Here is a 24,752-nt window from a genome sequence, read left to right on the forward strand (position 1 = left end):
TCTAGCATTCTTCATCATTGCACATGCCATTTTTTTAAGAAAAAAACTGAGACTTTGTCCAAATTTTTTCTCTGGGGAAGACATTTAAACCAAGTAATTGCTTGGCATTGCACTAATTCTCCGAGTTTGAGTTTACTATGCGTGGTCAAAGTCTACTAAAGGCATATGGTCGTGTACACGTAATCAATCATTTTTGTTTTTCTATCCAACCCATATTACCGACTGACGGATAATTATATCAACAATCATCAAAATTTGCATTTAGCTTAAACTAGTCACTAAATTTCAATTTATTCTCTTTAATTATTCAATCTCAATTTTGATTGTAGTTTAATCGCTTCCATCATCAAATGATTAATATGTCATATTCTCTCTTAACCACTTTTTTTATTATTGTTTAAAAAAGAATTATTGATTATTTTTATAATTTGTCAATTTCTCTTTGACGGTAATATTAGATCTTATCAGAATTAAAATTGAATAGTTAAAATGAAACAAATTAAAAATTAATAATTATACGGAACTAAATGCAAATAAGATATTCATCCAAAGTAAACCAGCAAACAATCAAGGTAAAGAGATAGAATAATATTGATTTGTTGGATTAATTTACTAGGTTGAGAAAAAAAAATTAATTAAACCGAAGATAACTAAAATCAGTTAGATTCGAATCAAGAAACGGTCTGACATTTAATATTCATTAGGTTTTAGTTATTATTCTTAGGTTTAATTTGCAGATATAGTTTTAGTTTTAATTTTAGAGAATTGATTTTTTTAATTAATCTGTCAAAATAATTTATACAAAAATATGTTTATTAAATTATTATAGATTATTATATTTAATATTATAGTTTATGTTGTATTTATTATAATTGTTCTTGGTTGTGTAATTATTATTATAAACTATTTTATGATTTTCATTAGTGCTTTAATCTCAAAAATGATAAAAAAAAAAAACAAATGTTTAACCAAAACCAGTAAAAATAATCTCCTTATGGTTTTGTAAAATGGAAAATACCAATAATTTAAGTAGGACTTTTTATAATAGCCTCAATTAACCATAAGATTCACCAACCTAATTTAGTGAATTGAAGAAAATCTATGTATTTTACAACTTAATACAATCTCTAACACAAGTAAAATTAAATGATATCCCACTATTAAGCTAAGAAAAATAAATAGGAGAACTCTAAGCAATAGGAAGCAAATTAATTCTCTAAATATTTCTTAAATAGACTTTATAAATTTCCAAAATAGATTAAGTGCAATTTATGATGAATTTTCCTTTTTTTTTTATTTTTTTTTTTATAGTTAGTTCTAAATGTCTAAACAGTTAAATATAGAGAGAATGCAGAAAGTAAATAAAAAAGAAAACAAGCATTCTTTAGTCATCATCTTCTTCTTCTTATTATTATTAGAATAACATCAGTATCTGACAATGGCTTCAACAATGGGAAAGGTTGTTGTGATCCTAATAATACTGTGCCTGTTACTACTAAAATCTTTTAAACCAGCTGGTAAATGAATGAAACTTAGATTAGACATATTATTTGTTGAATGATAAACTTACCCTTTTGTTATTATTTCTTTTCTTTTTATGGGGGTTTATATGTCAACAGATGCTTTGAAGTTTACAAGAATTGGGTATCGGAGTATGAATGGAAGGGTTCCTGTTCCTCCTCGCTGCATGAACAAGTGCACCGTTTGCTCTCCCTGCAAACCAGTTTTAGTGACTCGGCCTCCAAAACTTTATCCTAAAGAAGAAGAGTATTATCCTCTTGCATGGAAATGTAGCTGCGGTGGTCATCTTTACGACCCTTGATATATTTTTTGCAGAGTAGAAAACTATCGTCCAGTTCTATCAAAAGTTTCCCCCTTTTTCTTGAACACGATAAAATTTCTCTATTATCTTTTGGTCTATTTGATGTTTCTTTCAAGCCAATTATGTCCTCTTCAAGCTTATTGCATATATATTGAATCCAATATCAATATCGAATACATTATTGTTTTAATTCTTTTCTGATTATGGTTATTTTGTTTCACATTATGGACTTGCATGTTACAGTGTAAAATTTATTTTATAAACAATAAGGTTGCCCTAAAATTTCCTTTTTTTCCTTTAATCTGGTTTAGACTAGAGTATTTAAATATCTAATACCACTCGAGTGCTAATTCAGAAAAATAAAATTTATTATATAATATTTTTACAAAAACTGTTAATAAAAAAAAAAAGATAAAAGAAGAAAACTAGTGGACAATTTATCTGATTTCTATTGGGGTTTATATCAGGTTCTGTTTTAGTTAATTGGGTTTGCTTGTCCTGTCATTTTCTTGGCGGTTATGGGTTTTTGTGGGTTTTGGCCGCGTCCCTCAAGGTTGGTACTTGACATTTGAGCCTCGTGTCCAATGTGCTATCAACGTTCAGTAGTACTATATGAAGAGTCTTTGATCTTTATAGTTTTTAGCTCATTCACATAAGGTTTTGTTTACTGAAAACATTACTTACACCAAATTCTTCTCAAGATCATGACATGGGTGTTCTAAAGCTTGGTTGAATTTGTGATCTAATCCATTTGGGTTTTCATGAAGTAGGTTCTTAGTTCTGCATTTTCATGTCGGTCGGTATATAAGCTTTCTTTGCATAAGAGTGAGTATTACTGGTGACGTTTGCTATATTCAGCTATCTGGGTTTTCTCGATTTTGATTTAAAACTGTTATATTCAAAGTTTCATCTGGGTCTTGAGTGTTTCTATATCTGCTTGCAAAGTCTCTATACTTTCCCCAGATTCAGTATCCAAAAATGCTGCAGTTAGGCCCTCAATTTCCCATTGAGAAGAAAAATTCTAAGAATGTCTCTGAAAATGGAAGCCCAACTCGCAAGAAACCAAAAACTTGTGAAATTGCTTACCCAAGTACTATAATGCCTGTGGCAATAGACAATGTTATGAATGGCAATTTCAAGACCCAACTGTGCTCAAAGTTCAGATTTGGACATTGTAGGTATGGAAACAAATGTTTCTTTGCCCATGGCAATCATGAAGTGAGGCACTGCCTGCCTAATTTGCAACTGCAAAGGCCTATAGTCATTGAGAATGGATTGGGCAGGGTTTGGAATGGGGTAAATAGAATGGCAAATCTATCAAATGTCTGCAAAATGTTCTATTTCAGGCAAGAATGTACATATGGGGATAAGTGCAAGTTCCTTCATGGAGTTCCTGACAACAGTATGAAGAGAGGTTCGGGGTATTGTAGGGAAAATTCATCTATAAGCATTAAAAGCAGAGGAATTTCAGGGGATAACAGAAGTGGGTTTGCAAGCTTAAAGCCAGTGATCAAAAAGTACAGGCTCTGTAACAAGTGGAAGATGACAGGAAGCTGCCCATATGGAAAGATGTGTTGCTTTGCTCATGGATTTGCAGGTGTTCTTCAAGTTCGTTACTTATTGTCGTCATTCTTTTAGTTATTTTTGCTTGAGCTTATGGATAGTACAAGTGATTGAGGATTGGAAATGGAAAAGTTATTAATTGAACTGAACTCACTCTTACAAAAGTAATTTGATAAACCTGATTTGATTATTCGTATTCAGTACAGAAATTTGAGGAACTTTTAAATAAATCTGAGGATTTTTTAGTGAAAAAATGTTCAAGATCTTTAGTATTACATAGAGGATAAATTGCTTTCCTTAGCTAATTAGTCTTAGGTCTCTACGTAGGTCATCATAATGGTGTATATGTACCAGGACCACTAGCTGAAAGGACTGTTTCAGAAGCAGATAGTGTGGGAGAATGGAATGACTAATATAGATTATCACCCAAGTTTGGATTGTTGGCATTTTTACAAATATTCATTTTCCTGCTCTTTGTAAATTAATCACGTAAAGAGTTGTAAACGAATTGAAATGTTTGTTTTTCTTTCTTTTATTTGTGTTAGAGCAAAAATTTCATGATTAGATAACCAAACAGTTTTTCAAAGCCAATGGAGTTAGAATCTTGCTAAAATCAAAGAAAATATTGGAAAAGAATTAGTATGCTAACCTGTCTACTTGTTTTCATGTGCTTTAATTTGCTTCTCTTTGTATATGTGCCATCATCTTATAGTTTTGGCCATTTAAGGCTACTTAAGTGGAATGGGAAATGCTATTTTGATTTTTCAGCGAAGTTTGAGCCTTTTTATCTTCAGTGATCTAAGCAAGGCATGAAAAGGTAAACATATATCATTAAATTAGTGCACTTCTGACTAGCTACTCTAGAGCATGAATTGGTGCTGCAGTTTTTTGAGACACTGAATTTTTTAGGACTCCTAATTTGTGAGTGGGGTTTAGTTCTGTAGTTTTGAGACCTGAAACTGAAAAGATGCTCATCCTAATAAGATTTTTTGGTTGTGATTTACTGGATTTTACTTTCATTAACAGAACTGGAGAAGCCTGCTGGCCACATTGAATTGGTATCTGGGTTTTTGCCTGCTAAGACTCCAAATATTCTTCTTCCTAGGGGCAAGGATATGAGTAGGACATGTCATAAGCGACAACCGGAAGGCATGGAGTGCACACTCAAGCTCAAAGAAGTAAAGAAAATTAGTGGCATCTATGCTGATTGGATTGAAGATATGCCCTTTCTTGCATAACTCGTTGAAAATTATCCTTGTCAGAGGCAGGAATTGTCAATCAGATGTGTCAGTTGTTGTAGTAATGACCTCTTAATGCGAGGATATGATATTTTAAATGCTTAACATGTCTATTTTCGAAGTGGCATGCTATACTAGGAGACTCGGATCTCTTGATTTGAAACTGTTTATAGTTTGTGCAAGTTCGTTTTACATAGAATCTGAACTTCATAGTTCTCCAAAGTTTATGCAAGGCTGCAAGTTGCCTATTCTTATAGTTTTCTTAGTTTATGCAATATTGCGAGTTGCATAGAATCTCTGAACACTTGAAATGATTCTGAAAGCAGCTCAGAAGGTTAGTGGTGGTATTAATGTTGATTTGACTTAGGAAGACGCCCTTTGTGCATAGCTCATTAAACAGGACTGAGGGTGAACAATGGATTATTCAATTACAGTATGTATATATATCCAAGTCCAGTTTTCCCAATGTATAAATCCAGGTCCAATTCTCTTTTCTCTCAGATATACGATGCTTAGTGTTAGGTGGGATTGGAAGAGTGTCTAGTTGTATCATTACACTTTACCTAATTTTACTTCATAGAAAATTAAATCCACACGACATAAAGAAAAGTTTTCAGACTGAGACCTCTAACTCTAACTCTAAGTACATCAATCCCTGCCAATCCAGGGAATTCTAAACTGGTAAAGTCTAATTTTTGGTTTTTTTATTTTCTATTAATTAACTGAAAAGAGATGAACTCTCATTTTATTTAAATTATTATTTTAATATTTATTCTAAATTATTTTAAAAAAATATTATATATTAAAATTTAAAGAATACAAGATATTCCTAATCTTTAAATAGTTCAATGTTTTTTATTTATTTTAAGATTCCATAATTAGTATTAAATTAAAATAAATTTGCTACCTTTTACAATTAGAATGATTGTTTATTTTAGAGACTATAGGACACATTTGACTTTAAAAAAAAAAAATGAAGGTCTGATATGACAAAAAGGGTAAACATTAGGGTCATATCTCAACCTTCCCTCAAAAGAAAAAGAAAATGAACTTCTTTTTAATTTGATTTAATGCTTTTTAGTTTATACGAATGCGATGCAGATGATAGTAGTTTCTAAAAATGTTTAAAAAGGAAAACAATTTTCCCCTTCGCTACACTTTCTTTCTTTGCTATTTATCTTCTCTTCCAAAACTTTGTACTAGATTTGTATAGCATTTGTCTTGAACATTTTTAATCTCTTGTACTAAGTTTCTCTCTCTAAAACACCTTCAAAATGGGCAACTTCATCTCCATACAGATGGCCTTGGATTGCTCGATTGGGCGTTTGTGGTCTTGTTGTGCAACACAAGCAACCTATGTGTGCCATCTTCAAGACAACCTTGACGAACTGAAAGAAAAAGTAGCCTATTTAAGGGCGCTTAAAAATGATGTGATGGATATGCTTGAACTTGAGGAAAGAGGGCAAAGGAAGCGACTCAATTTTGTTCAAGCGTGGCTATCAAGGGTAGAGGATACAGTACAAGAAGCCCATGTGCTTATAGAATATGGTGAAAGAGAAATTCAGAGAGGCTGTTGCTCCAGGAACTTCAAATACAGGTATAGATACGGGAAAAGAATTGCCTACACACTCAAAGATGTTGCTCTTCTTCTAGCCGAAAGGGATTTCACAAATATAACGGTAGCAGCACCTGTACAGGCGGCAGTGGTGGAAGTACCAACTGAGCCAACAGGCTTAGACCTTAAACTAGCTAAGGTTTGGAGCAGCCTGAGTAAAGAACTGGTAGGAATTATTGGAATATGTGGGAAGGAGGGAGCTGGGAAAACTACACTCTTGAAACAAATCAACAAGAAGTTCCTCAATACTACTACTACTACTACTACACCCAGTGGTTTTGATGCTGTGATCTTTGTCACAGTAAGTGACATGAGACTTGCAAAGGTCCAAGAAGACATTGGAAAAAAGATAGGAATTTCCGATGAAAAATGGAAGAAGAAAAACATTGATGAAAAAGCTATAGACATCTTCACCGTACTGCACAGAAAGAAGTTTCTGTTGTTGTTAGATGATATATGGGAGCCAGTGGACCTTGCAAATTTTGGGGTTCCTCTTCCAAACAGAGAAAATGGGTCAAAGGTAGTATTCACAGCCCGTAGTGAGGATATCTGCAGAGAAATGGAAGCGCAAATGGTGATTAACATGGCGGATTTGGCATGGAAAGGCGCTATTCAGGAGAAGACCATCAGTAGCCCCATTATAGCTCAGGCCAGTAGTAGGAAATATGATGTAAAACTCAAAGCTGCTGCTCGTGATTCTTTCAAGAAGAAACGCGAAAGTGCTCTTAGGATCTTAACAAGATCCTCCACGAGGATGTCAGATAAGGGAGAAATAGTGGAAGATGAGGCTCAACCCTCAACCTCTGGTTTACAAGATGAGCAAAATATAGAAGATACTGAGGCACTTGTCGACCTGAAGCACAGGTATGATAGTTTGCTCAATGACACAGTCAGATTTTGCTTCTTGTATTGTACTTTGTTCCCCTCGGACTTCAGAATCTCGAAGGATGATCTGATACATTATTGGATCTGTGAGAAATTTGAGGATGGTTACAGTGGAGTAGGCACCTACAATGAGGGATGTTATATTATTGATATTCTTCTTCGTGCACAATTATTAGAAGATGAAGGCAAATATGTAAAGATATGTGGCGTGATTCGTGACATGGGTTTGCAGATGGCAGATAAATTCTTGGTGCTAGCAGGTGCTCAATTAACTGAAGCACCGGAGGTTGGAAAATGGAAGGGGGTTAGAAGGATATCATTAACGGAAAACTCTATTCAGAGTCTAAGAAAAATACCTGCATGTCCTCATCTTTTAACTTTGTTTCTAAGTCGCAACCCTTGTTTAGTTATGATCAGTGGGGATTTCTTCCTATCCATGAAATCACTAACAGTCTTAGATATGTCAATGACAAGCATACAGGAATTGCCTCCTGAGATTTCAAACTTGATCTCATTACAATATCTTAATTTATCCCATACATCAATAAACCAATTGCCAGCTGAGCTAAATACGTTGACAAGATTGAGATATTTAAACCTGGAGCATACTATTTTCCTTAGTTTGATTCCAAGGGAAGTGATATCTCAGTTGTGTTTGTTGCAAATTCTGAAGTTGTTTCGCTGTGGTTGTGTCAATAAGGAAGTGGAAAATAATATGTTGTCTGATGGTAATCTTCACATTGAGGAACTGCAACTTTTGGAACATCTGAAAGTACTGAGCATGACAATCAGGCATGACTCTGCTTTTCAGCTCTTGTTTAGCACTGGCCATTTGAGGAGATGTACACAAGCTCTATACCTTGAGCATCTAATTGGGTCAGCATCTCTCAACATTTCATGGTCAGATGTGAATCATCAGCATAATAATGAATTGGAAGAGTCGACTCTTGAACCGCAACTCAGCTCTGCCATTTCAAGGAACATTTGCTTCAGCAGCCTTCAAGAGGTGAGAGTGGAAAAATGCTTTGATTTGGTGGACTTAACATGGCTTGTTCTAGCTCCAAATTTGAAGATTCTGGCCGTTACAACATGCAGAAAAATGGAAGAAATCATCAGCAGTGGGGTACTGGGACAAGTTCCTGAAGTTGGCAAGAGTCTCAAAGTTTTTGCAAAGCTTCAAGTTCTTGAACTACAAAATTTACCACAAATGAAAAGCATATACTGGGAAGCATTGGCATTTCCAATTCTAGAGAAAATTGAGGTATTTAACTGTCCAATGCTGAAGACACTTCCGCTAGACTCTAACAGTTCAAAGGGAGGTAAACTTGTCATCAATGCTGAGGAACATTGGTGGAATAATGTAGAATGGATGGATGATAGTGCTAAAATTACCTTCCTGCCCTGTTTTACAAGTTTTTGAAGGAAAAGAAAATTGCTACCTCAAGCAAGTCATGATTTTGGTGTTTCTTACTGTTACTATATATTGCTTGGTGTATCATTGCTTCACATTTGATGTTGGTTGTATTGCTGAGCTTTTCCTCCTTTTTTTTAATCAAATTTTTATTTTTTTTAAGCTTGATTACTATTAGATAGGCTATAATTTGTTTATTTTATATTAATTAATTTTTAAAAATAAATATTAACATATTTTTATAAAATTTTATGATTCTCCATTTATATAAATTTTATATTTATCTATTATAGAAATGTTGAGTTTTTTTTTTTTTTAAAGTTATGATTGTGAAATTCTCACTCTCTAAAGAAGAAATTCGACCAACCATTCAAATAAACGAGCTCGTTAAGTGATATGTATAAAATCAATATGTGGCTAGTTTCATTTAGTAAAACGTTCTTTTTACAGTATATCAGCATACTATTCTATCAACAAGATTAACAATTATTATAATTAAATTTTTTTACTATATAATTTTTTATATTTGATATTTATTTTTATTCTTTTATATCAATATATATTTATTAATTTTTATTAATAGATTATTCATATTTTTAAAAAGAATAAAATGAATCGCAACTTAAAATTCTTAAATTTAAAATTGGTTATTTACATAATATTTGGTTGCAATTCATAAAATTTATTTATGAACTTAAAATTTATATATTTAAAATAGAGTAAAAATTAATTTAATATTTCACATAATCAAATTTATATAGAATTGATTATATAATTAAATTAAATTTTATATTAATATGTTTTAGAACACCAGAATAAATTTTAATTAAATATATAATTTATTGTCACATGATTCGATATGTGGCCCGGTCATAGATCGTGACAATTATAGTCATTATAATTGAGCGTTGATTGTGGGATGCTCAGAGCTAATTCGTTAAATAAGCCATTAGTTACTTCGTGAGATCCAGAATTTAAATGAAGATAACTTTTTTAATTTTAGAATTTGAAAAAATTATATAATACAAAATAAAAATAACGAATTGTTTATTCTTTTTAACTGTCTCCTTACTTGGAAGTTGCCAACTTGCCGTTAACCACTTTTAATAATGCTTCGAGTGAGCCAGGCAGGGGACATTGACTTAACTTGATTAATTTTTTAATTTTATTGACATTTTTTTATTATTATCTAGTCTTATTCAACAAATTTATATTGTATTGCTCATAAATATTAAATATTATAACTATAAATTAAATTTGTTTAAGAAATTATAAAAATAAAATCAGATGTTTAGTGAAAATTTAAAAATTAAATTGTTAAATCTCTATTAGAACTTTGGGAAGAAGATGAGCAAATTCTATTCACCGCTTGCTCCGAACTTAAGGTTGGGCATAAATCAAACTGAGTCAGTTTACTTTTTTTTATAAATTTAATTCAGTCTGGTTTCAATTTTTTTAAAAAAAATTAAAATTACTCGCTACAATTCGGTTTAGTTTTATATAAATAAAATTAATTACATCAATTAAAATTAAACTTTTATATTTATTAATAATATTATAAACTCTAACTTATTTTAAATATATTTTATACTCTTGTGTTTGGCAATGCAGACACAGGTAGTCCATGCCGTGATCAATTCGTATTGTAAAGTGATGTGTTAAGTCCTGGAATGAGCAGAACCCGTCTATAATTGTCATTGTTGAGTTTAGTTTGCTTAATTTATATTTAGGGTATGATTTTTTTTAATGAAAAAATAAGAATAAAATTAAAAGTTATGAGAAATTTTGTAAAATTTTACAATTATTTAGATAATTGAAGGGAGAGGACTTTAAATTTGCAAGAATCTGAATTTGAGAAAAATAAATTCTAAAAAATAACTTCCAAAAATTTCTTAGTTTTATAATTTTTAAATATTATTCTAAATTTAAAAAAATAAATTTAAAGTTATATATTCAAATTAAGATTCTTAGTTGATTAATCTTCTATTAATAAAATATTCTTATTTAAAAATTTATTTTTTTACTTTTGTATATTAAATTCTTGATTTTTATTTTAATTGTGATGTTTAATATGAATATTTAATTTTTTAAAATAAATAAAATGTAATAATTAAAAGCTAAAATTATATTAGTAAGTTTCATATTATTAAAATGTGTAAATCATCCTAATTTATTATAAAATTTATATATAATTTCTAATATAAAAAATAATAAAATTTTTATAAAATAAAATTTTAAAATCTGCATATAAAAATTTGAATTCTAAGATATTATAAAATTTGGGAATTATGAATCTCAACACTTTAAATTTAACTTTTACAAAAAGAACAGGCCCTCATATAATTTTTAGTATGCTTAAATCTTATAAATTAATCTTTTTAAAAGGTTTAATTTGATTTTGAACAAAATTAACATATTGGTTTAGCTAAAAAGATCTTGTACTTTCGATTTTTTTTTTCTAAATTAGCAAATTCTATTTGTTATATCTATTTTAATTGTATGCTATAATATTTATTTCAAATTTAATTTTCAATTTAACCCTATAAAATACTAAATTGACTCTTGAGAAAAATAAATAATAATGACTAAGCAACTTCTTTTTTAAAAAAAAATGTTTTGTATCATCTCCAAATCTACTACACTTCTATCTCTTATGATTCATTACTTTTCTCACAATATGAGAAAATCTGATTTATTATTAGTTTAAATTGAATGAATAAGATGAGACTAAATGGGAGATATAAATGTGGATATTGGGTACAATTAGATATTTTGTTTAAATCATTCCGTCAATAATTTTATTACTATATTTTAATTTTTTATTTATCTTCTTTATATAGTGTTAAATTAAAATGCTTGTAGCCGAAAACTAAATTTAAAATAAATGATATGGTAATATATATTATTAAAAATAAATAAAGCAAAAAAAATATGTAAAAAGATATTAGCTTTCTAGCAATTAAGTCACATTTATATGTTAGTTTTGTTGCTATTCGAATACTAAGTTTATCCGCATGTTAAAATGCATAGAAATATTTTAATTTTTGACTTAATTTTATAAATTTTAAAAGGTAAAATTTAATAAAAATATGAGTTTATATATTAACTAAAAATTAATTTTTAAATTAAATAATAATATTAATTTTATGCTAAATTTTTTTATCAAGTATATTTTAATATTATATAAATTAAAAGTTAATTTTTTAATTAAATAATAATTTTATTTCTAAAAGTATTATATATATATATATATTAATTTTTGAGATTTATATATTTTTAATATGATATTTTATTAATATATATATTTATTAGTTTATAAAAATTTTAAAAATTTATAATATTTTTATTAATTTTTAGATAATTATATTTTTAATTAGATTTTTATTAGAAATAATATATTGATTATATTTTAATATTATATTAACTAAAAATTAATTTTTAAATTAAATAATAATATTAATTTTATGCTAAATTTTTTATCAAGTATATTTTAATATTATATAAATTAAAAGTTAATTTTTAATTAAATAATAATTTTATTTCTAAAAGTATTTTATATATATACTTATAAATTAATTTTTTAATTTCAGAAAAACAACAATGTAATTAATAGTACTAATTTATATACTATTAGAATTAATCTATAATTATTTTTATAATAATTGTATATTATTAATATTAATAAAAAATATAAAATATTAAAAAATTATATAATATTTAATTTACTGTTATTTTTAAAAATATTATAAATAAATATTTAAATTTATTAAATTTAATTTTAGAATCTAAATAATAAAATCGGCCGAGCAGTGGCACGATGAACAAGCAGTTAGTAGCTAGTATTAACATGTTAGGCTGATTAAGTTCCGATCTAGTGGCTGCTCGCGGGGCCTGGGAACAGTATAGAGTCCTTCATTTCTATGTCTGAATCTTCTCTTTCATTTCTGTGATAACCCTTTTTCCCCTTGAAAATTTAGGAAAACAATGGGCGGCGTCTTTGCAATTCAACCATCATTAGATCCCTGCTTGGAGCGCTGCTTGGATTGCCTTATTCCAAAAGCACTGTATATCTGCCAACTTGAAGATAATCTTATTGCTTTGGAGGCTGAAAGAGATCGGTTAAAGGCTGTACATACAGACTGGACGCAGATGATCATGACTGCTGAAGAAGGACCAGGAATGTCGAGGTCCAAATTGATTGATGGCTGGCTTTTAAGAGTGGAAGCTCTAACAAAAGAAGTTGAGCTTCTGATTGCACGAGGTCCACGAGAGAAAGCCAGATTATGTCTCGGAGGCTGTTGCTCAATGAACATCAGCGCTAGCTACAAGTTTGGGAAAAGGGTCGACAAAGTACTGAATGAAGTGAAAGAGCTAACTGGTCAAAGAGACATTCAAGAGGTGGCTTATAAGCGACCTGTTGAACCAGTAGTTGAAAGACCTAGTGAGTTGACGCTAGGCTTCAAAACCATGTTAGATAATGTATGGAGCTACCTTGATGAAGAAGAACCTGTGTGTATTATTGGGGTATATGGTATGGGGGGAGTTGGCAAAACTACCCTTCTAACACATATCAACAACAAGTTCCTTGATTCCTCCAAAAAGGTTGATGTTGTGATTTGGATTACAGTCTCTAAAGATTTTACACTTGAAAGGGTTCAAGAAGATATTGGGAAAAGGATGGGTTTTTTTAATGAGCAGTGGAAGGAGAAGAGCTTTCAAGAGAAAGCCGTTGACATCTTGAATGGAATGCGTAAAAAGAAGTTTGTATTATTGCTAGATGATATGTGGGAGCGAGTTGATCTTGTAAAAATGGGGGTTCCTCTACCAAGCAGACAAAAAGGGTCCAAAGTTGTATTCACAACACGTTCTAAGGAAGTCTGTGGCCAAATGGATGCTGAAAAGATAATTTATCTGAAACCCTTAGCTTGGGAAATAGCTTGGGAATTGTTTCAAGAAAAGATTGGGGAAGAAACACTTCACATTCACCCGGAAATTCCTAGATTAGCTCATGATATAGCTAAAAAGTGCCAAGGATTACCACTTGCCCTCATTACCATTGCTCGTGCTATGGCTTCTAGGAGGACTCTCCAAGAGTGGAATCATGCTGTTGAAGTTTTAAGCAACCCAACCTCAGATTTTCACGGTATGTGGGATAACGTGTTTACCATTTTGAAGTATAGTTATGATAGTTTGCCTAATGATAAGATCAAATCTTGTTTCTTATACTGTACATTGTTCCCAAGAAATTTCAAAATTTTCAAAAGTGACCTTATAGCTTATTGGATGTGTGAGGAATTCTGGGATGAGTATGACAATGGGTCTAGCGCTAATGACAAGGGACACCACATTATGGGTGTTCTTGTGCGTGCATGCTTATTAGAAGATGAAGGCGACTATGTAAAGATGCATGATGTAATTCGTGATATGGGACTGCGGATAGCATGCAACTGTGCGAGAACAAAGGAAACTAATTTGGTGCAAGCTGGTGCTCTGCTAATTGAAGCACCAGAGGCTAGAAAATGGGAGCATATAAAAAGGATGTCACTGATGGAAAACTCTATTCGAGTTCTTACTGAAGTTCCAACATGCCCGGAACTTTTTACATTGTTTCTTTGTCATAATCCTAATTTGGTTATGATCAGGGGTGACTTCTTCCGCTCAATGAAAGCACTAACTGTTCTAGACCTGTCAAAGACTGGTATTCAGGAACTGCCATCAGGAATTTCAGATATGGTTTCATTGCAATATCTTAACATATCATACACAGTGATAAACCAATTGCCTGCTGGATTAATGAGGTTGGAGAAACTGAAATATCTTAACTTGGAGCATAATGAGAATCTTTATATGATTCCAAAGCAATTGGTAAGGAGTTTGTCAAGGTTGCAAGCTTTGAGAATGTTGGGCTGTGGTCCTGTGCACTATCCACAAGCAAAAGATAATTTGTTGTCTGATGGGGTTTGTGTAAAGGAACTGCAGTGTCTGGAAAATCTAAACAGATTGAGCATCACAGTAAGATGCGCCTCTGCTCTCCAGAGTTTTTTCAGCACTCACAAATTGCGAAGCTGTGTTGAAGCTATATCCCTCGAGAATTTCAGCAGTTCTGTATCACTCAATATTTCATGGTTAGCAAATATGCAGCATTTGCTTACCTGTCCTAATTCATTGAATATTAATTCTAACATGGCAAGAACAGAAAGACAAGCAGTTGGCAATCTCCATAACTCAACCATCTTGAGAACCAGATGCTTCAACAACCTTCAAGAAGTGAGAGTGAGAAAATGCTTTCAATTGAGGGATTTGACATGGCTTATTCTAGTTCCAAATCTGACAGTTCTGGAGGTCACAATGTGCAGAAATTTGGAAGAAATAATCAGTGTTGAACAATTGGGTTTTGTGGGCAAGATTCTGAATCCATTTGCAAGGCTTCAAGTTCTTGAATTGCATGATTTGCCACAAATGAAACGCATATATCCAAGTATCCTGCCCTTTCCGTTTCTAAAGAAGATTGAGGTATTTAATTGCCCGATGCTAAAGAAAGTTCCACTTGGCTCTAACAGTGCGAAGGGGCGTAAAGTTGTGATTGAAGCTGACGATCATTGGTGGAACGGTGTTGAGTGGGAGAATCGTGAAACTAAAGCTGCCTTCTCTAGATTTTATTTTCGGAGGATAGAACTTCAACCCTCTCATATGTTTGGGATGCTTGGGAGTCGGTGATTCTCAGTTGAAATAAACACTTCTTTATTTAGGACTCAAATTTGAATTTTTATCCATTTAAGAGATAATCTTGCTCCAAACCTAGAATTTCTTATTGTGTGAAGATGTCCGGACATGGAAGAGATAATCCGTCAAGGAAAACTGGGTGGAAGAAATGTCAGAACATTGGCAAAACTTGTTGAAGTTCTTCGATAAAGTCTGCCAAAATTGAAAACATCTATGAAATAGCAGTGCTTCCCAATATCTGAAAGAAATTGTTGTTACTGATAACTGTTCAAATCTGAAGAAGCTTCCACTTGATTCTAACAATGCCAAGGATCATAAAATTTTTTATTCAAGGATAAGAAGACTGGTAATGGGAGGATGGAGCCACTCAAAGTGCTTTCCTTCCTTCGTTTAAAGCCTGTATATACTGATTGAAGACTTGCTCTCTTTAATTCCCTTTTCTTTTCTTCATAGACCCTGTAATTCTTTAATATTAGAGTATTGTTCATCTAGTTGTGTTCTTGCTACCACCTTAATCATGCTGTAGTTGATTTAAAGTAACAAGCATCTCTTTTTGTCTACTTTAAGGTATGATATTAGTGCCTGGTTTATCATCGTTATCTGCAATATCTACATCCAGTGTTTGCTTGTATGCTTAAATAGTTTGATTTAAATGTTCTTTAGTAATTATTCATAAATAGCTTTCCCTTGCCTCCAGTCTACTTCTAGTCTAGGAGGAGCTGCAGAAATTATCTAAGACTAACTATATGGCATGAGCAAGAAACTAATCTATTTCGGCAGTATCAGTATATTTTGCAAGTTATTACTTCAAACAGAAAAGAGAGTTTGAAAAGGAAGAAACTAAAAAGGCTGCACATAGTAGTAATTTACAATCCATGCACCAACTATAAAACAAAAGAAGAGAATTTCATCATTCTCATGCTGTCAATTTAGTCTTAAGAAGGTGAGATTGTTTGAGAGAGATTGTTTGAGAGTTGATTTCTGTAAAAGGGTATTTAGGGCATTTACACGTAAAGTTCACTTGGTATACTCCATGCCTCCTTAATTAGGTGAATGCTGTAGGTGAGATTGTTTGAGAGAGATTGTTTGAGAGTTGATTTCTGTAAAAGAGTATTTAGGGCATTTACACGTAAAGTTCACTTGGTATACTCCATGCCTCCTTAATTAGGTGAATTTAGGATGTGTGGGTAGTAATATTTGATCTTAAGCTTCTGCCTATAATCAAGCTGCTATAAATGGATGTCTTTATTGATGGAAAATATGCTGAGACTTCAAGTTTCTTTTCATGCTTATGTTGACATTTAGTGTAATGGAAACTTTCTTACAGTTTGGGGTACACTTCCACTACAATTGCTTAGGTCAGAAAGTATATTTGTAATTTATGTTGGATCGTAATTTGTTTATATTTTCTTAAATTAAAATTCATGAATATGGACTAATTTATATTTTCTTTTGATCTTCAGAACGAGTAACTAATATGAGAGGATGAGTGAATCGATCCGACTTGAATTCATTGTTTCTTTTAAGTTCTTTTTTTTTCTTAATTAGCCAATTCCGGTAGATAATCCGATATAGAACACTGTACTGAGAAAGTGTAAGACATGTAAAATGAGAACAAATGTGATAACCTGGAAATCATAACCAGCAGCTTTTGCTTTGTTGAAGATAGCTACCTTAAGAAAAGCAAAGTTAAACATTCCACATATGGACATAATGAATCTACGCATGTATTCCAATGCAGCCTGTAAAGAAGTCTTTCAGGCCCTACTCGTTAGCCTTTATATTTTTTATCTTCTTGTTAAGTAGAAGGACAGCACCTAAGTTTGATACCTTGACTGTATGCAAGTACAAAATGTTTGGTGCTTCTGAAAGGAGTTTATAGATTGCACCAGATAATATTGATTGAGTTTTGAAAATATCAATTCTCTAGATTGGCATTTGCAGACTTCTCAGATTTCTTCCATTCTACAGTCCAGATCCTTGGAAACCATGAACATGGATTTTAATATTGTGGGATCACTATCCTGCTTATGGAAATGCAGAACATGAAGGTTATATTTTTTTCGAAGAAGAACTCAAAACTCTACAATCAGAAATGGAAACCCTGAAGAGACCGAGTGACCACTTGAAGAGCAGAGTGGAATCGGCAGAGGGGGGTGGAATGGTGGATTTCGAGGGTTGGAGTTACGGGAAATAAAGTTAGTGAGCTGGTGAATCGTGCATCTCAAGAAATTAAAAATAACTGCCTTGGAAATTATTGACCAAAAAATTGCGGATCCAGGTACAAGATAGGAAAGGAAATTGAAGTTAAGAGATGTCGAGGCTCAAAAAAGTGAAGAACAGTTTGAAACAGTGGCTACTCCTGGGGCAGGAATGTTTGGTAAAGCTTGGAGCTGTCTTGAAGAAGATACAGCAAATATGGTTGGCATATATGGAAAAGGTGGAATAGGCAAGACTACTGTCTTGACTCAAATCAGCAACAACTTGCTCACTTCACACCCGCAAATCCATTTCGACTTTGCCCTGTGGATAATGGTACCAATATCCTAACCTTGAAAATTCCAAAGTGATCTTTAACCATAAAAGGTCTCTACTGCTGTTGGATAATATCTGGAACAGTTTGATCTAACTGAGGTGGGAGTTCCTACCCCAAACAGAGAGAACAGCTCCAAGCTGATGTTCGCAACTCGTATAGAGGAGGTTTGCAACCAAATGGGTGCTGAAGAAAATATTGAAGTTGACAGACTGCCGGAGGAGTAACCTTGGGAGTTGTTTCAGGAGAAGGTCAGGGAAGAAACACTTAATATTCATTTGGAGATCCCTCAGCTAGCTCAAACTATTGCCAAAATCTGCGATGGTTTGACACTTGCACTGATTACTGTTGGCCGCACTATGGCTTCCACGAAGACATAAGGTTGGCGTCATTAAGTTGAGGTTATAAGGAAGCATGTTTCAGAATTTTCAGGTACAAAAGATCCAGCCTTTGCCTTAATAAAGTTCTTACGACAGTCCACCCAGTAATACAATTAAATCTTGTTTCCTGTATTGTACTTTGTTTCCGGAAGACTATAGCATAAATAAGTTTGACCTGATAAATTATTGGATTGGGGTGGGGTTTTTGAGTGAGTTCAATGCAAGAAACGAGGGTCATATAATTATCAACACTCTTATTGATGCTTGTTTACTGCAAGACGAAGATTGATTCGAGAAGTGACCTTCTGGATAGCATGTGAATGTGGAGGCAGGAATTCAGTCAAGTGGCCTTAAGAAAAAGTACTTGATGGAGGCAGGAATTCAGTCAAGTGAAGCACCAGGAATAGGAATATGGGAAAGGGTAAGAAGGATGTCGTTGATGGCGAATAGAATTCAAAATCTGACAGAAGCACCTGGATACAATAAGCTTTTAACTTTATTCCTAGGAAATAATCGTTTGAAGATGATTAATAACTCTTTCTTTCGGTTCATACCTTCTCTGAAGATCGTGGACCTGTCTGAAAAGAGAGCTAATTTCAATTGCCATCAGGAATCTCAAAATTATATTATTTACAATATCTGAATCTGTCCAGGACAAGCATTAGGCAGCTGCCAATTGAGCTACAGAATTTGGAAAGGCTGACATGTCTGAACTTGGAGTATACCTTTGAACTCTAGACGATACCAGTGCAAGTAATCCCTTGCTTTCCTAACCTAAATGTAGTAAGAATGCTTACAGTGCTTCTTCAGATCGAGTTGTGGAAGATGGTATTCAAATCGGTGGTCATAAATTCTTGGTAAGGGACTTGCAGCATCTCGAATGTCTGAATGTGATAACTATCACCTAAGAAGCGAGTACACTCTTGAAGGATTCAAGAGCTCTGATAAGTTCTGAACCTGCACCCACGCTCTATCCCTCCATCATTTCAAGAACTTGAGGTCGCTTAATATATCATTTCTAGAAAACATGAAGTTTCTAGATGATCTTGAATTCATTGATTGCATCCTTTTGAGAGAGCTCAGTATTGATGAATAGTTGATTACGAGGGGAGGACGCTTTAACAGCCTTCAGAAAGTTTCCATAGTTGGTGGCTCGAAACTGGAGAACTTCACATGGTTAACTCTTGTGCCAAATCTGGAGTTTCTTATTGTGTCAAGATGCCCCAACATGGAAAAGATGATCCGTCAAGTAAAATTGGGTGGAAGAGAAGTCAGTACACTGGAAGAAAGACCATCTGGCGAAAACGCTGTAGGCGCGAAGCGTGGTAACTTTCTTTCTTCGATCAAAGCGCCAGCCTTAATGTTCTTTAATTTGCGTCTCTGCGAAAATTGAAGACCATTTATCCAATACCCCTGCCTTTCTGATACCTGAAAGAAATCACTATGGGCGACCGTCCCAAGCTGAAGAAGCTTCCACTTAATTCTAACAGGACCAAGATCATAGAATTGTTATTCAAGGATGGAAAGACGGGGGAAATAAGTTTAGAATGGGAGGATGAAGCCACTCGGAAGTGCTTTTCTTCTCGCTTTCAAAGCCTGTCTGTACTGTATTGCATGTGAGGAGTGATGGGTGGCAAGAGACGCTAATTCTCTTCCATTCTGATGTATTTGATTCCCGTAGCATAGACCCAATACTTCTTTAATCTCAGATGATTGATTTCATTTATGTTCTTGTTACCATCTAGTCATGTTGTAGTTTATTTGAAGCATCCCTTAACGACTGGTCTATCCTTGTCTGCAATTCAATACCATCTGCATCTAGTGTTTGTTTCTGTGTTCAACTCCAATAGTTTGATATATATGTTCGTTGACTAAACGTCAGTAAATTGCTTCCATTGCTGTAACTGATTTCCGACTGTTTTTTCAATTGCCATAGTATGGCCAGGAAATGAATTATGATGTTTTGGTATATACCTCATTTGGATTGACCGAGTCAAGTTACATTAAGTTGTTCAATAAACTTTCTGGAAACTGGGATGAAGAGTATTATAATCTAACATGCATAGAATGGATTTTTTGGCAGAATTCCACTGCATGGCTGGTCACAGTACTTTAAGACCATAGCCAGGTGATGCCATATAATGAAATGGAAGTTTCCATTCACCTTTATTGCACTTCAAACGTGCATTGACATAAGTGTTTAATAAGGTGGTATACAGTAAACATATTGTATCAAACAGAGAGTTCAGCAATAATTTGAATGATGAACTCCATTTTTATTGGCTTCATCAAGAACTAAATAAGCTTCGTTTTGTATTTTCAATTTCTACAGTACCTGTTAAGCACTTTTCTAATACAAGTGCAATACAATTTCAATGATAAAAATATGTATTTGACGTATAATACAGGATACTAGGGAACAATTTTAAATAGATTCATTCGCCTAGCAAGACGACAATTGTAGATCATTTCTAAAATAATAGCCGCAAATTTTTGTATCAATGGAGAAGCATGAAAATCAGAATACACATGTTCTGTATCAATTATGTATCTTTCTCAGCAGCTTTTGCCCACTTGATAGTTGCACGAACCAAAGCATCCATTGGATCGATACATTTCTTGAGAAGAGGATCATTCTGAGGCAAAAGATCACGCATATCATCAGAGGCTAGGATAACAGTGTTCACTGCTCTAACCAGAAGAACCTGGAGTGCTATTCTCAGTAAATTCCTGGCCCCTTCCATGTCTTTTCTGTTTAAAGCTCCAATTGCAGGAATGATGGTATGTTCCATGGTTGCTTTATCTGGCAACACAACCTCAAATCCCTGCAAGCTCAGAAGAAATTGTGAATTAATATCGACAACTCCTAAAGACCTCATGAAATAAAGAAAACAAATGGGATAAAATTACGTAGTAACTGAAAATCATAAAGAGGATTTCTACTCGGTTTCAAAGTCCTTCACAATTTGCAGCTCAAGTACCTCTCTTCAGATTCAACAGCTCCAATTATTTGAAGCAGAATTAGGGTTGACATTTGTCCATGGTTATCTACTTCTGTGGAACTCAAATAATTGAAATTGGGTTGCTTATGCATACAACAGATGGAAGGGCTGAAATGAGAGATCCAATCTAATTATTCCATTATATCTTCATCTGACTTTGATTTTTTTTCTTCATTATGCAAATTCAGTACAAGCTGCGTCTAGCACAAGGAGTAGGATATATAAGACTCCATGTAAATTGACTAGTGTTTCTTGATCTTGACCTTTGTCCATATCTATACACAGCAAAGCACCTGTGCATGATTACTGGATTTTTGTAGAAGTTGAATTCCAAAAAAAGTAAAGTATTTGGTATCAAAAACTGATTTCTTCCATCAAATGTTAGGATACTGTGGCAACAGATCCAGACCCTTCACTATTTGGGAAGAGATGTGTTACCAAACATAATATCTGATAAACTTCTTTGTCTAATATGTGTTCCAATCAACTATCCAAAAGAGAAAAAGTTATTCAGAAACAGTCAAATATAGGGATTTGAACATCTTCAGGCCATGGTAGGAAAATATAAGCGGCATCCGAGCCCTCAGTCTAGTGTAGGAGGAGATGCAGAAGTCATCTTAAGAGTAACTACACGGCATTGACAAATGAAACCAATCTATTTCAGTGGCGTTGGCCACATTTTGCAAAATTATTACTTCCAAAAGAAAAAGGTAACGGAGAGGAAGAAAATAAAAGGCTGCACATAGGGGCAACTAACACGCTATGTGCCAACTATAAACAAAGAACAGAATTTCTTCATTGCCATGCCGCTAAGTCAGTCTTAAGAAGGTGAGATTGTTTGAAAGATCAATTCTGTAAAAGGGTATCTAGGGAATCTACACATAAAATTCACCGATAGTAAGATCGATGCTCTTTAATTAGGTGAATTAGAACAAACTGCCATTCACTTCAACCTCAGGTTGATGCATACATAAATCCAAATTCTTTCTCAATTCCAGACACAAATATACTGTTATTGAAATGAGACTCTTTGAGATACTTTTAGGCATGATTAAAGTTTGCTAATCTTTTGGTTTGAATAAATCTAAAATCCTGGATGAAACATTGTCGTACTATGGTAGTTAAAAAGTAGAAAGAACCTGATTTAAAGGAATATGTTTCCTAAAAGTGTTTTTAAGGCCAAATAAGGAAAGTTGGTAGTAGCTTTTGAACTTGAACTTCTGTCTGTAATCAAGCTGCTATTAAAGGCAGCCTTTGGTAATATGGTGAGAGCTCAAGGTCCTATTCATGTTTATATACTCTTTGCCCTCTTGCCTTAACATTTACTCTCAAATCATCTAATGGTGTTCCGAAAACTTCCTCATGCTTTGAGACACTTCCACCACAATTTGAATTGATTTAGGTTAGAACATATATTTGTAATTTGTGTTGTGTAGTACTCTTGCATACGGTTCAAGTAACTGTAACTTTATGCCTTGAAAGTGCATTCAACAGCCAAGAAGAAGGGTTTCCTTTCTCTTCTAAAATATTTCCATTCTCTTTTCATATCTGGAAAACATAATTAAACTTTCATGCTAGAATTTGTGATTTGAAATGATAAAAACAATCACAAAATGAACTCACCTCACTCTGCAGCTTCTCTTGATAGAATCCTGCAGTCAATGTGGCATTGGCCGCTAACACCCCAATCCGTAAAGGGCTCCCAGCCTCCAGAGGCTTCAGCTTAGCTTCCTTAAGCTCCCTAGCAACACATTCACCCATGTGAAGAAAGTGAATAGAACATCCTTTTGAAACCTGTTCATGCCATGAATGCGAAATATGACAAGGCATTACTATGCAGCGAGCTCCTGATCTCTCGAGAAAAACCCTTTTACTCCTTAGATTCTCCACAATTTGAGCGTGATCCAATTTAGAATATTCCTTCTGCCTACCAATTGAAGGAAAAAAATCTCTTTCATGTGATAAAAGCTCCTTATTTAATACTGGATCGGAGCAGAGAACAAATGGAAGGGAATCTTTCCCATCTTCTGAACTCCACTGGACTAGTTTTTTCAAAAAATTCAAAGCACAGTTCACTGATGTCCCTCCTATTATACCTACTGTATTTGCTTGATTAAGCAACAAATCAGAAGAATCACTTGTTGAACCAGAACTCTTCTTAGATCCACGAAATCTGCCACTCTCATCTGTGTGCAGGATAACTGATGACGGAGGTACAGCCTGAACTAGGTTCGACCTTGCTTTATACGAGGTTTTATGTGTATTTACATTGTTAAATCTATGAGATGGATAATTCAATGAGTGGAAGGACATTATCAAACTCCCATCAAACATCTCACAAACCCAGAATCTCAGGTACTAGAAAAAGACGCTGAAACCACCATGCTAGCTTCCGGCAAATGTGGCTACTAAGTCCACCTACACAAACCAAAGAGTTTTAATGAAACTTCTAATACTTCAATAGAATTATCCCTCTATCGATCATAAACATAAACAAATTTCTTTCTCAATTTCTCCCTTCCAGAAGGAAATCCCTCCTTCCAAAACAGGCAAACAACCAAAGCCCCTAATCTTGAACCCTTCAGCCCCAATATTTAATTGGACTTCTATATTAAGTGCATCTTAGCAGTAACCCATTTCTAGAACTGCAAAACTAACTCCAAACAAAAAGATTTCTGAAAGAATAGCAAAGCCAACTCCAAATTCTCTACCTTTCAGTAATTGAAGCCACAAACAAAAAGAACCCAACTTGAAGCTCAAAATGAACAGAAAGCAAGTGGTACTGTACTGATGTGAACAAGTAAAGACACTAAAACTCCACGTTTTTAGTTTCTATTTCTTCTTTATTTTAAGATCAACAAGCAAACAAATATGGACCCATGACACTCGTAGCAATTGGCAGGCAAGTGGGTAGGAATCTCTCGTCTTTCTGCACGCACACACACTCTCTCTCCTTAATTTCACATTTCACATTACAGTATGTTATACAGTAAAAAGAAAAAAGAAATTCACTGAAACAAATAACGAAAGAAAAAACTGAAAATAAAAATTTTAAAAATAAAGATAAAAACACATGGTTCTGTCTGTCGGTCAGTTTACTATTGTCTGGATTGTGGAAAATTGGGCACTTAAAGTCTGTCCTAGAATCAATGTCTTATTATTCGCCTTTTCTGCCAATATGCTTCTTATTCTAGCATTTTTAATGTCATTTAAAGAGTATCAAGATTTTTACACTAAAATAAGAGTATAAAAGATAATTAAACTAGTAATTTAACAGACATTTGTCTGTTTATGTTAAATTGTTTTCTGTTTTTTGATAAATAAAATGAGATTTTTAGAACATAAAAATATATAATTTCTCTTTGTTGACTAATATATTTAGGATATTTCTACCTTGATTTATTAGTTATTGTTATTATTATTATTCTTTTCCATCATGTCGTTGGTAGAAAGAATCTGCCTTGACGAGTATAAATCCAATAACCCTTTTGCAATATAGGGACAGTGAGTTAAGAAATGTCATTATCAGATGTTCAATGCCTCTGTCTTCTTATAATAAGTCTATTTCTCAACGGTCCCT

The 24,752-nt window shown here is 33.3% G+C and overlaps 4 protein-coding genes across 4 annotated transcripts; 3 read left to right on the plus strand and 1 right to left on the minus strand.

Moving 5' to 3' along the window:
* The first annotated feature begins 2,305 nt into the window (after window positions 1–2,305).
* LOC8282293 (zinc finger CCCH domain-containing protein 39) lies at window positions 2,306–4,787 on the plus strand. The gene is made up of 2 exons (XM_048377697.1): window positions 2,306–3,419; window positions 4,412–4,787. Exons 1-2 carry the CDS (start codon window positions 2,801–2,803, stop codon window positions 4,621–4,623), a joined length of 831 nt encoding a protein of 276 aa, XP_048233654.1. The 5' UTR covers window positions 2,306–2,800; the 3' UTR covers window positions 4,624–4,787.
* Window positions 4,788–5,694: 907 nt separating this feature from the next.
* On the plus strand, window positions 5,695–8,696 carry LOC8282294 (putative disease resistance protein At4g10780). Its single transcript, XM_002517547.4, has one exon. The coding sequence runs from the start codon at window positions 5,898–5,900 to the stop codon at window positions 8,541–8,543; it is 2,646 nt and encodes an 881-aa protein (XP_002517593.1). The 5' UTR covers window positions 5,695–5,897; the 3' UTR covers window positions 8,544–8,696.
* A 3,663-nt stretch (window positions 8,697–12,359) lies between these two features.
* On the plus strand, window positions 12,360–15,856 carry LOC8282295 (probable disease resistance protein At5g63020). The gene has a single exon (XM_002517548.4). The coding sequence runs from the start codon at window positions 12,519–12,521 to the stop codon at window positions 15,249–15,251; it is 2,733 nt and encodes a 910-aa protein (XP_002517594.1). The 5' UTR covers window positions 12,360–12,518; the 3' UTR covers window positions 15,252–15,856.
* Window positions 15,857–20,422: 4,566 nt separating this feature from the next.
* LOC8282299 lies at window positions 20,423–24,274 on the minus strand. Its single transcript, XM_002517552.4, has 2 exons — window positions 22,796–24,274; window positions 20,423–20,995 (listed from the first exon to the last, which is right to left on the minus strand). Exons 1-2 carry the CDS (start codon window positions 23,504–23,506, stop codon window positions 20,714–20,716), a joined length of 993 nt encoding a protein of 330 aa, XP_002517598.1. The 5' UTR covers window positions 23,507–24,274; the 3' UTR covers window positions 20,423–20,713.
* Window positions 24,275–24,752: the final 478 nt, after the last annotated feature.

This window comes from Ricinus communis, chromosome 8 (genome assembly GCF_019578655.1).
Source record: "Ricinus communis isolate WT05 ecotype wild-type chromosome 8, ASM1957865v1, whole genome shotgun sequence".
NCBI classification, from domain to species: Eukaryota; Viridiplantae; Streptophyta; class Magnoliopsida; order Malpighiales; family Euphorbiaceae; genus Ricinus; species Ricinus communis.